General features: G+C 57.6%; 4 protein-coding genes across 4 annotated transcripts; 2 read left to right on the top strand and 2 right to left on the bottom strand.

The window, feature by feature from the left end:
* Nucleotides 1-470: 470 nt before the first annotated feature.
* Nucleotides 471-4,385, top strand: MAM_06563 (Calcium/calmodulin-dependent/calcium-dependent protein kinase; the record flags this gene model as incomplete). Its single annotated transcript, XM_040825361.1, has 2 exons — nt 471-745; nt 944-4,385. 2 exons carry the CDS (start codon nt 471-473, stop codon nt 4,383-4,385), a joined length of 3,717 nt encoding a protein of 1,238 aa, XP_040676572.1.
* A 1,375-nt stretch (nt 4,386-5,760) lies between these two features.
* On the bottom strand, nt 5,761-7,272 carry MAM_06562 (mannosyltransferase; the record flags this gene model as incomplete). The annotated part of the gene is made up of 2 exons (XM_040825360.1): nt 5,761-6,389; nt 6,450-7,272. 2 exons carry the CDS (start codon nt 7,270-7,272, stop codon nt 5,761-5,763), a joined length of 1,452 nt encoding a protein of 483 aa, XP_040676571.1.
* Nucleotides 7,273-7,830: 558 nt separating this feature from the next.
* On the top strand, nt 7,831-8,725 carry MAM_06561 (enoyl-CoA hydratase/isomerase family protein; the record flags this gene model as incomplete). Its single annotated transcript, XM_040825359.1, has 2 exons — nt 7,831-8,123; nt 8,215-8,725. 2 exons carry the CDS (start codon nt 7,831-7,833, stop codon nt 8,723-8,725), a joined length of 804 nt encoding a protein of 267 aa, XP_040676570.1.
* Nucleotides 8,726-9,049: 324 nt separating this feature from the next.
* MAM_06560 (TBC domain protein) lies at nt 9,050-12,112 on the bottom strand (the record flags this gene model as incomplete). Its single annotated transcript, XM_040825358.1, has 1 exon — nt 9,050-12,112. The coding sequence occupies one exon, from the start codon at nt 12,110-12,112 to the stop codon at nt 9,050-9,052; it is 3,063 nt and encodes a 1,020-aa protein (XP_040676569.1).
* Between the last annotated feature and the right edge of the window lie 140 nt (nt 12,113-12,252).

The raw sequence follows: 12,252 nt of genomic DNA, 5'->3' as shown, positions 1-12,252 counted from the left end.
CATGGCGCCTTCCTGCCCGCTTGCCAACTTGCACACACTTGCAGTACCAAGACGTAGTAGTAGTGGGGCGTGGGGTTGGTCTTCTCCCCCCCCCTCCTCTCTCTCTCCCCGAGCCCCATTTCCTTCTCGACCAGCCCGCGTCCACCACTCACCCATCGCAATCCAAGACAACCTCCGTACTTGCATCCCGCTCGCCTTCGTCACTTTTCTTTAATACTTGTCACACCTCGCCGTCGCACGCATTCACTACTCTTGTGAATATCGCACCCTCGCCGCCTCGCCTCTGTCTGCCTCGCTGTCGCTCCGAGCCGCCGTTGCGACTTCGCCCTACTCTGCAAGTACCTGGATCGATCGGACCGACGACGCATCTCACGGCCATGCGGCGATAGCTTCCTGGTCGGCGCTCTCACCCATCCTTCTTGGGCCAGCATGTCAAATCGAGCGGCGGCCATCTTATAATAGACCTCACCATGGACTCATCGCACAAACCGCAGCAACAATCATCGCAATCCCCGCCAGAGCCGACTGCGCTGCAGCCTCTGTACAATCATCTCCCGCCTTCGACATCGTTGCCGCTTCGTACCGCCAGCAGCACGCCGGTCTCGTCTCCCGGTCTCTTCAGCCCGACCGCCTCTCGTCATAATCTCACTGCTCTTCCTTACACCTCCGTTTCCGAATGCAATACGCCCGCGCCAATCGGCAGCAGCCCGTTTCTTCATCCGCTGCAGACTCATCGGGTTAGGGAGTAAGTTGACTACTGCCCGTCATCCCTCGCCCACTTCTACGCCGTCCTGCCGTCTCCCAAGACCAACGTGTCACAGCCCAAATAAGGTGGCGGACATTGGTCACTCACTCTCTCGCCCCGTATTCCTTGCTGCCTTCCCCTTCTGCAGACTGTTGTGTGTGATGCCTGTCTTTCTAACCTGTTGCCCGCCACTCACAGAACCCACAAGGCCCTAATCGACTCCGACAACATTACTGGCCGCAAGATAATCAACCAGTATGAGGTCATTGAGGAGATTGGCCGTGGAATGCATGGCAAGGTCAAGCTTGCTCGAAGTCTCGAAACTTCCGATAATGTTGCCATCAAAATCATTCCTCGATTCTCAAAGAAACGACGGCTTGGCAAAGTGATGGCTCTGTCACCACAGGACAAGACCAAGAAGGAAATTGCCATTCTCAAGAAAATCCGTCATCCCAACGTTGTCGCATTGCTGGAAGTCATTGACGACCCGGAACTTAAGAAAATTTACATGGTACTCGAGCACGTTGAACTAGGTGAGATTGTGTGGCGAAAGAAGGGCTTACCGCACATCTGCCAGTGTGAGCGACGCAGAGTCGAACGAGAAATGGGCTGTTCTGCGCCCTCCGCCGAGGAGGAGCAATACAACCAGCTGCTCGAGCGCCGACAAGCCATCAAGGAATTGAAGCGGGCCAAGATGGCCCAGACTTTCGCCGGTCCGTCCGATTACTGGAGCGTCGAGCATGGAGCAGCCGACGAGGGAAGCAGTGCGAGCCATTGGTCTCGCATCTCGTCACATGAAAATTTTGCCCTCACCGACGGGCCGTCGTCGCGCTCAGGCTCGCGACGCTCCTCCGTGGCCCCCTCAAGATCCATGTCAATTGCCTCGACCGGTTTAATGGCTTCTGAACTCGCCGAGGACGTTTCGTGGGTGGATGACATGGAGACACCTGGCCCCCTTCACTCAGCTCCGGGTTCTACCACGGCTCTCGACAGCATCATGGGTGCAACGTACACCGAGGATGGTCCTCGAAGGGAATTCCGGGAGCGATCGCCCAGTATGGCTGATTCTATCATTTCCCACATGTCTTCAGTTGACTACAACCCCTACGCGCACGATCCCTTTGCCGAAGACTATTCCTTTGTCCCCTGCTTCACATTTGAGAAGGCTCGATCTACATTCCGGGATACAGTCTTGGGCTTAGAGTACCTCCACTATCAAGGCGTCGTCCATCGAGACATTAAACCAGCCAATCTCCTTTGGACCAGGGACCACCGCGTCAAGATTTCCGACTTTGGAGTTTCCTATTTTGGGCGACCCATCCGCGACGGTGAAGCCGACGATACTGTATCCGAGTCTGAAGCTAAGGACTTTGACGACGACCTGGAGCTAGCCAAGACAGTGGGCACTCCCGCCTTCTTCGCTCCCGAGCTCTGCTATACGGATATTGACAGCAAGCATCAGCCAAAAGTCTCGGAGCAAATCGATGTGTGGTCGCTTGGTGTGACGTTGTACTGTCTCATCTTCGCTCGTATTCCGTTCCTGGCCGAGGATGAATTCCAAATGTTCCGGAAGATTGCAAATGAGGACGTACACATCCCTCGTCGCCGCTTAAAGCCTGTTGATCCTTCGACCTCCCCAGTGGAGCACTCCCTTTTCAAGAGACAGAACGCACATCCGTACCGAGACGACAATGACTTGGAGTATGAGGACGTGGACAACTTATTGCACGACCTGCTTCGTCAGATGCTGACCAAGAATCCCGAGAAGCGAATTCGTCTGCGGGATATCAAGCGACATCCCTGGGTCGTCCATGGCCTCAGCAACGTCGCGGGCTGGCTCGATGAAACTGATCCCGCACGTCCTTCACAGGGCAGGAAGATCCAAGTCGATGAGAAAGAAATGTCATACGCTGTCGTTCCTCTCACCTTTTTGGAACGAGCTCGATCAGTCGTGAAGAAGGCAGTCGGCAGGGTGATGCATCCACTTGTGGAACGGGCCGACAGCAAACCTCGGAGACGAGCCGCGAGCAGCGTGGCAAGCTCGACCGGCGACAGCATATATAAACACGGGGGCGCTGGCCTGCATCCCAGCTTCGAGCGCCGATCAAGCCTTCGTGTCGAGGACTACTTTCCTGGCGCCACCAAAGACGGGCTTGCAGGGTCGGACCAGCCGGCCACCACGTCTCCCTCGACCGCCACAGTCCAGGCCGACACCGCGTACGACCCCCTCGCCACGGTCTTGCAGCCTGTAGAAGGTGCCAAGGATCACCGTCACCATCAGCTGTGGAGCGCACCCGAAAACAACGATGACGGCAACGGGGGTTGTGATTTCTCCGCATCCAGCGCGTGCGCTCGACGATTTCAACGCCATGTTGGTCATCGCAAAATGGCGCCGCAGTTCTTGCAGCTTGCTCCAGCCCTTCCGGCGACGCAGTCTACCCCAGCCACTCCCCATGCAGACGTCCTCGAAGAGCTTCCTCAGGATGGCAGCCGGAGGTCCCGTGCTGTAGAATCCCAAAGCGAAGACAACTCCCGATCTGCGTCGGTCGAGAGGGGCCTCTTTAGGAATGCGGATAAGCATGCCAACGGGTCCTGCTCTGTTTCGACCGCCACGGCATCCGGAACCATGCACCGCCACTCCGGCCCCATTGCATCTCTGGACCTAGGAAGAGGCAGTAGGGGAGGATACAGCACCCCTTCGCCCTTGTCTTCGTCACCACGGGCGAACGCTGCCGCGTATCGGCATGGGCAGCCTCGCTCGGATTCCAATCTCAAGAACCGATGCGGATTTGGCTTGAATGCTCCGCAGATCGCTGTAGCGCAAGCCCACCGAGCCAGGGCCCTGACTTCCCTGGCTGAGAAGAACGGCTGCACATCTACGAGCCCCGAAACTGAAACCACGCAAGCGGTTGTCGAGCCTCTTCTCGACTCTCAAATCCTATCTCCTCCGAAGCTCGAACCTGCCAATGTCCCATGCCCGCCTTCTCCAGAACAGGCAGCCTTTTCGAGAGGGGACGCCCTGAACACGACGAAGTCATCCAGCCTGGAGTCAATGGACGGAATGGGAACGCCTCTTACAAGCCCAAGTGAGACGACTAGCCCCCTGCTGATGGAACGTCCGAAGACCGTCTCTGGACAGCTCCTGGTGTTCCAGTCAGACCCGTCACTGCCCGCTCTGCTCAGTGGTGCCAGTTCCGTCTCTGCCGACATGGAAGCGGAACTTTTGGCTAGGTCTGGCGTTGGTGGCCCGACATCTCGATATGAAGGATCCTCGGAAGCAATCACGCCGCCTGCACTTGTCAAGGAGCCAACCAATGGGTTTCCCATGACCCCGATGTTTGAACATACCCAAAGCCTGGCTGGTGACTCGTCGCTACACCTTCAGCTTGGCCATGACAGATCGGACACTCCTGAGGACTTGGACTCACCGACACCTCGTGTTGACGAGGACGACGATAGCGACGATGGAATTTTCCTCATGGCAAAGTCCAAGAAAAAGGCGTCACCAACCAGCGCGTCGCACCCCCCTCGACCGTTCGAGGCGAAGAGACGTGACACTGGTGCAAGCACGGCTAGCGACGAAACGGCCAAAAAGGTGTCCGTCTATTGCGAAGATTACCCGCGTCACCGGGACTCATAAACATTGTTGATTGTCTTTACATTCGGCCTCTTGGCAGGCTCATATAATGATGTGCTGGTACATGATCGATCTCGTTAGACCGAAGATGGGTATCCGGGTGCTTCCTAGCCTTGCAAAAGGCCATGGAAGCTGATATGCCCGAATACTAGGCCGCGATGCGTCTCGTCACCCCCATCTTTTTAATGCAGCTGGATGCAAGCCGCGACCGGCGACGGATGGGCCTCGCGGCATTGCGACGTCTTCTTCTTCTTCTTCTTATTCCAGTCAATATTTTTCTCTTCCAGCTTTGTGCGCATCAGCGGTGTGACTCAACATTGAGGTGGAATCGATGCCACATCGCTAGCCGGCATCACGACGAATAAAAGGCACAACAGTACCGACTGACGACCTCGACGACCTGACGCATAGCGCGTACCAGAGAAGCATGGCGCTGGAATGAAGCCATGTGCTCAAGTACGCAGGCATAGTTTCAGTACGATCAGAACGAAATGTCCCAAATATTCTGCCACCGGCTGGACTCGGATTGCATTTGGCAACAAGGCGCGTTTGGGCTTATTTATTTCATTTATTTTTTTTTCAATATTCTTTCCTGCCCTCCTACTACCTCTTTATCTTGTCCTGCCTTTCCGCCGGGACTCCGGGGCACCGCGTGACTCATTAGAATGGAATCGAGGATGGCACATGTTCCCAAAGAGACGGGTCCGTTTTGAAAGTTGGTTCCCGTCTGGCGTTGTTTGCTTTTGTTTTTCTTCTTCTCTCTTCTTTCCCCCTCTCTTCTTTCTTCGTGATCTTTTTCCGAAGTTGTTCTTGGCGAAGTTGTTCCCGGACGGCCGAAGTCGGATTCTTCTTGGGGGGTGTTTGCTTTCAGCAGGGTTTGAATATTGCATGGTACCGGCGGCATTGCATATATAGACAACATCTGGGAGGTCAGCTGTCGAATTAGCCAGCCGTCGGCAGGCGAGAATTAGTATCGCCACTTTTTTTGTCATCACTATTATGCATCATTGGAGAGGCTTAGCCTGTGTATTGAAGTATTGTACATAATGAAGACGGCCACTGTGTACGTGGATAGTGAAATGTCGCGTCATTGGTGTCGCTGCTGGCCTTTGTCACCAAGTTGCACTGTTGCCTCTACGAGAGTGAGCGTACGTCCATGTGCGGTTTCGTCATGTAGAACTCCATGCACGGCCTGGCGAGAGGCGACCGTCTTTCAGAGATGCCTGCTTCCAATGTCACATATTTCAGTTTCGCCACACGCGAGCGCAGCCGGCATGGACGGCGCCGCCGTCCACCGGTCAGCCAGTCACTCAGTCTATTGAATGTATTTCTCAAAACACGCGCCCTTGCCTTGTGCTCATGCCCACTCCCAGGCTCGTCAAGATGCGAAAGCAAACCAAGCGGCTGAAACGGCAGACAGGGCGACGAAAACCGCCAGAAAACGGAGACTCGTGCCGTCATTGTAATACATGGGCTGGTGCTCCTTGGCGAGACGCGCAATCTGATCCAGGGTCTCGTCGAGCGTCTGGGCCATTTGATCCCTTCCAAACAAGGCCCTCACGCGGCGCTCGCCGGCGACGCCCATGGCAGCAAGTTGATGGTCGGGCAGGGCTAGGCAGCGCGCCATGACGTCGGTCCAGGCAGGGACGTCGACGGGATCGCGCAGCCAGCCTGTTTGCGGGTCGGCGACGGTCTCGACGGGCCCGCCCGTGTTGGCGGCGAGGACGGGGACGCGCGAAAGCATGGCCTCGAGCGGCACGATCCCAAAGTGCTCGTTTGTCGGGGTATACACGAGAAGGCGGGCGGCGCGGAGGAGCGCCGACTTGAGGGTGTTGGGGATACTGAGGAGGAAGAGGACCTGGGTGTCAGGCGGCGCGGAGGGCAGCTGCGCGACAGCCGAGAGCCTGGACGGCGTGACAGTATGGTGAGGGAGAGACAGGGACGTCGCGAGGGCCTGGAGCTCGGCGTGGTAGACGACGTTTTCCGACAGTCGGGGGTCGTAGCCGCCTAGGAGGGATTGCGTCAGTGTTTCAGGAAGAGGGTTTGGTTTTTAGGGTCGCGGCCTACCGGCGAGGACGAGGCGTGCATCTTGACGTTGCTTGGCGGGGATCCTGGCAAACGCCTTGATTGCCAGCCCAATGTCCTTTTTCCTCTCGAAGCGATTGATGCTTAGGATAATGTGCTTGCCTTGGGTGCCCACGGTGAGATGGTGCTCGTCCCCTACGGCCTTGTTATCGGTGTCGACACAGGGGTAGACTACTTTTATCGGGACCTTGTCGGGCAAGCCGGGCCAGGTTCTTGCCACGATGGCGCTGGTAAATTTGGAGTTGACGGCCACGGCGTGGGCAAAGGCCATGCTCCATTCTTCGAGCCGGTCAAAGGGCGTGCGGTAGAGCCGCTTCACGACGGATTGGCGGCCCTGGGCGAGCAGCAGATCAGGGAAGTGGCAGTAGAACAGAACGGGGACGTTGGGGGCGAGGAGTCGTAGCAGGGGGAGGCCGGCAGAGAGCTGGTCGACGATGAAAGCGCGTGGAGCGAGAGCCAGCAGCTCGCCCGTCAGGTGGATGGTGAGGAGGAGGTGGACGTGGCGGAGGATGGCGCAGAGAATGGTCAGGCGCGAGAGTATGGAGGGCGGGACGATGGAGTTGCCTCGGACGCGGACGTCGAGGGTGCCGTTGCGGCATTCGTCAAAGCAGTGTGTCGGATCGCAGTGGTTGGTGAAGATGACGACTTTGTGGCCGCGGGTTTGCAGGCTCACGGCTGCGTCGACAACGAGACGTTCTGCGCCGCCGATGCCCAGGTCCGGGTGGAAGAAGACGATTGTGTTGGCGACGGCGTCAGTGCCGGTGCCGATGTGCGACGGAGGCGGATCGGATTTGCTTGCGTCCATGACGTCGGGAGCGTCATGGACGAGCGTGAGGTGAGTGAGGTTGTTGGATGATGAGCTTGAGCAATGAGGACAGCTTTACGGAGTACCTAGGTAGTTACTCCGTACGGAGTAATAATAAGCGAGTGGGGCGAAGAAGGCCGAGTTGACAGTTGCAGGGGCAGGGGCGCGGGGCGCGGTTGCAGTTGCGGCAGGGGCACGGCTCGGGAAGGTGGGGCAGACCGTGTGAGGAAAGAGGCAAGGGAAGGGAAGGGCATCAACTACACACACATACATGCAATAACTTCATAAAATCCTGTCGCCGTGGCCCGTTGGCACGTGGCCGTACTCCGTACAGTCGGAGCGATTATCCCACCGCCCGGTGGGCCAAGGGACACACGGCATTTCGGCCCAACCCCGGCCCGCTGGCGCCGGAGCCGCCCCCCCCGGGCAAATCACAAGCCTCGGCTTCACCTTGGCAGCCTCGCCCGAACGTCAAGCCTCAAAGCCATTATATGTCAACTCCATCCCCTCCGCCGTCCTCGCCGTAATCATCAGCACCGTCGCCATCCCGCCTCCACCATGTCCCTCTTCACCGTGCCCATTCCCTCCTGCGGCGCCCACCCAGGCGGCTCCATCACCGTCACCGAGCCTCAACCCCGGGTCTATCTGCTCACCTTCGTCTCCCCCCCCGACAACCGCATCACCACCGTCTTCTGCCGCGCGCTCATGCAGGCCCTCGACATCCTCGAATTCGGTGACTTCCCGCCCGGCGTCGTCATCACCACCAGCGGCACCCCCAAGTTCTACTCCAACGGCCTGGACCTCGAGCACGCCATCAACACCGACGGCTTCTGGCAGCTCTTTTACGACTTGTGGACCCGATTCCTAACGCAAGCTTGCTCCCGTCTCCCGTCTCCCGTCGCAAGAGTCAAGCCAAGTCTGACCTGAACCACCTCGCCACAGATACCCGATGCCCACCGTCGCCCTGCTCAACGGCCACACCTTTGCCGGCGGACTGATGCTCGCCCAAGCCCACGACTACCGCTTGGCCCCCGACCCCAAGGGCTTCCTCTGCCTCAACGAGGTGCTCTTCGGCGCGCCGCTGCGGCCCCCCATGGCGGCCATCTTCCGACATCGCCTGACGCCGCAGGCCTACCGCACCGTGGCCCTCGAGGGGCGCCGCGTCACGGGCCAGCAGGCCGTCGAGTACGGGCTTGCCGACGCCACCGCCGCCTCGGTCGACGACGCCCTCGCCTTCGTCAGCGAGAGGCAGCTGACCGAAAAGGCAAAGCCCGGCGTCTACGGCGTCATCAAGGCAGAGCTACACAAGGACCTGCTAAGGGAGCTGCGCAAGGACGGCGTCGACGCCGAGGACGCCCGCTTCGACGAGGACCGGCGCCGCGACGCCGAGAGGAAGGAGTTTGGAAAGGTCTGGTTCGAGCAGTGGAGCAAGGAGAACAAGTCGAAGCTGTGAAGGGCAAAAGCGTAGGCAGAAAAAAAAAATGGTGTCCCGGCGTCACGATGGTCTGAACTGGACCGCTGCTGCACATCCGCAATGAAAAACAAACCAGCGTCTTTTTCCCCAGCAGATGAATACATACACATGTGACACTAGACGCAAAGTAGACAAAAGGGATGTATATGGGTATCATCTAGCCAGCTCTCTCTATCCAACCACCTCTTCTGTATCATATGTGTCCAGGCTTCTATCGGCCGTGGCTCCTCCGCACTTAACCCTTTGTCTTCTGCTTCCTTCCTTCTGTGTATAATCACCCTCTTCAATCTGAGCATTGACATCTCACTCGGCGACCATGTCCTTCTCAGCCTGCATCGCCATGTTCCGTCGCTGCTCAATATCCTCGCGTCGCACAACGCGTCGCAGTGCTTCGCCAGCCTGAATCAAGCCGTCAATACTGATTGCGTGCTCCGTCATGTGGTAGTTGATGTATGTGTAGACTCCTGCCGGCGTGTCGCATTGCAGCAGATTTCGCTCGTTCAGCTTCAGCAACGCCAGCGCAATCTGGAAAAGAAACGTGCTCCCGTCATTGGTGCACAGTACCACATCCCACACCCGGAACAGCGCTTCGGCGCAAAGACAGTCAGTAAACACTGACAGAAACCACTGGAAAGTCAACGCTTCGAGCTCGATTGAGAGCGAGTCGAGGTGGGCCGAGAGCTTGGGGAGCACCGCCGAGACAAATTGCCGCAACACTTGCTGGTCCGCCCGGGATGCCATGAGCGACTGGTCATAGTAACCGTGCGGTAGGATGCTTTCAATGATTGATGCCAGGACCCAGAACGCATCTTCTGCCGACGGCATAATGAGGAGAAGATTCGCTGCAATCAGGTTCATGCCCTGGCAGTATCCAACGTCCTTGTTCCGCCGGGAATATGCAAGGAGCAACTCGTTCAGCTTCTGTACGCCTGGCCCCTTTCGGAAGAAGATGTTGTCTGTCAAAGTTCGGTGAATATCCATTTGAATCTGGCTGACCACTGCTGCGTCGTCATCCTCGCCGTTTTGTGCGACGAGGTCTTCATAGTGTCCAGGAACACGTAGCCCATTTGCACCAGAACATTCAGACCACACCTTCGCGCGAAAGGCAACCGGTATTCCACCGAGTACTAGCGACTTGAACTCATTCCACTTGGCCCGGCCGACCTTGCCCTTGTTCCCGAGGCCCGAGATGCCAATTATCTCGCCGTCTGCCACTCGAGTTTCGGGAAGAATCATGGCGGGCGTCTCGTAACGAGCCTCGGCGACGGCTGCAGCGGCCGCCACGGCAGCCTGTCCTTCGCGTCGACGCTCGGCCCTCACCTTACGCAGGAAATCATTCCACTTGACAGTCTTGTCGCGCTGCAATGCGTCATGGACATCGCTGAGCTGCCGCAGTAGCAGCTTTACGGGCTCAGTGTCTTCCTTGAGGACTGTGGTGTTGACGTTGGCGTCCGTCTCTACGGGCTGCGTGGTCTCGTTGTCAATTGCAGTCGTCGTACCCGCCTGCGGAGGAACTAAACCAGCGGTTGTGGGTGTGATACTCGGTGCCTTGAACGGCTCTCGGTCGGGAACGTAGGGCGTCAAGACGCCAGTACCCTCCAATACCTCCATTGCGGACGCACTCACACTCGGCGTATGACTCAGGAGCTCAGTAGGAAATGTTGCAATTTTGAGAAAGTCCTGCCATCTGTTTGGCTTGCTGTCATCTTCGATTCGTTCCTCGTGGCTACTCGGGCTGCCAGGCCTGCCACCACTTGAGACACTCCATTTAGGGCTTGGAAGGCCTTCGAGGAGATTTGGAGATATGCCGGTACGGCCATTGGCGAGCATCTCAGTGCGGCCGCCTTTGATGCGATCAGCCATGTGCGCCGCTTCCCGCTGTCGTCTCTTTCGGCGCTGATCGTAGATGAAGCCAAATCTATCTGTTAGAAACTCGCCGTGCGCATTGTTCTGGTAGATGTGGGATAGAGTGGGAGGCTGCGATTCGGGTGGCAAGATAGCATCCATCTCAACAGGGCCGTAGCTTTCCGGGCGTGCATTCATTGCATCCGGCGAACTGCTCTTCATATTCCCCCACACGTCTTGTGCCTGCGATTTTGTGCTAGTCGTGGGCTGTGGCGTCTGAGCCGTCCGTCGCATGGCCATCAAAGCCTTGGGATTTCCAGCCATGGATACGACTCGCGCAGATTGCGCTGTCCGAGCACTGGCAGTTGACCCTGCTCTCGACGCCTCACGAGCAGAAGCACTCACAGCTCTGCCTCTGGTCTCGGCATCTCGCGGAGTCGCAGTACCTCCAGCCACGAGCCGTAAGGCGAGACTTGCCAACGACACCGACGACTTTCGCTCAGGAACTGCAGCGGAGTGGACGCTAGAAGCGCGGCTTGAGCTGGTCGCGTTTGCGGTCGTGCTGGGTTCCGGCGGAGGGGTGAACAGATCATCCTGGATCGCAGGGCGTCTATCCATGCTTGATTGTGAGCGAATCATGGTGGCTTGATTGACGCCGTCGGCATTTACGCTGGTCGCGCAGCCTACTCGTTTTGCTGTCCCGCCTCCCCAGAGGTATTCTTTCCATCCCCGGATGGTGCCTTTGCTGTTGCCGCTTGCTCGAACTGTCGCCTTGGTTCGCTCCGTTTCACCATATGCATGCGTTGCCATGGTATCTTGCATCGCATCGCTCATGAGATCCGTCAGCCCAGTCTCCCCATCACTGTGTCTTCGTCCATTCAGTCGCATCTCAGCCTCGACCGTCTTGAAGCGGTTCTCCAAATCCATATTTGACAGGCCACATTCCCTTATAATTTTCCTGAGCGCTCGTTCCCGCTCATCGGCCCGTCGGCGAAGCGCAGCAATTTGGGCATCTCTCTGCGCCAAGTCCTCTGCAATTTGTCGAACGAGCGAGACGGCGCCGTGTCGGGAAATCAGCCGTTCGATGTGACTGTCATCAGCGCGATGTAACGCGCCCGGGATCGATTGTCGCAGTGGTGCATCCTCAAACAAGGCATCTCGAGACGCGTCTTTGCCTGTTAGACTGTCGACTATGGACAGACCTCTATTGCTGAGGGTGCTCGGACTGGTATGCTCTGGTTCCTGGGTGGCGGTTTTGAGGCGCACCTCTTCGTCATGGACAATGTTCGCGTCGATAGGGTCGGCACTGAAACTAGGAAAACTTATCAAGGACTTGTCGCTCGTAGCGACGCTGCTTGCTGAGCCGTTAGGTTGGTTAATGAGCCGGCGACGGCGACCAGTACGCAGCGTAGCGCTCCGATTACTTCTATTGCTTTGAATAGAATGTGTGGATGCTGCGCTATGCTGCGAGACTGAGCGCTGGAGGGGACATGACGACGGGGGCTCTGCCGTCGTGTCCATCGCTCAGGGTGAGCTTTGTGAATGGAATGGCGGTATCGACCGATGCACCGGCTTCGGAATATGTGCGGTGGTTGCTCCAATGTAGATGTAGTGATGTCCCTCACCGACAAAGGTGCATGTCGAGAGGGCAGAGAGGACTG

The sequence above is a fragment of the Metarhizium album genome, assembly GCF_000804445.1.
Source record: "Metarhizium album ARSEF 1941 chromosome Unknown scaffold_22, whole genome shotgun sequence".
Classification (NCBI taxonomy): Eukaryota; Fungi; Ascomycota; class Sordariomycetes; order Hypocreales; family Clavicipitaceae; genus Metarhizium; species Metarhizium album.
This window is presented reverse-complemented; position numbering and strand designations above follow the sequence as displayed.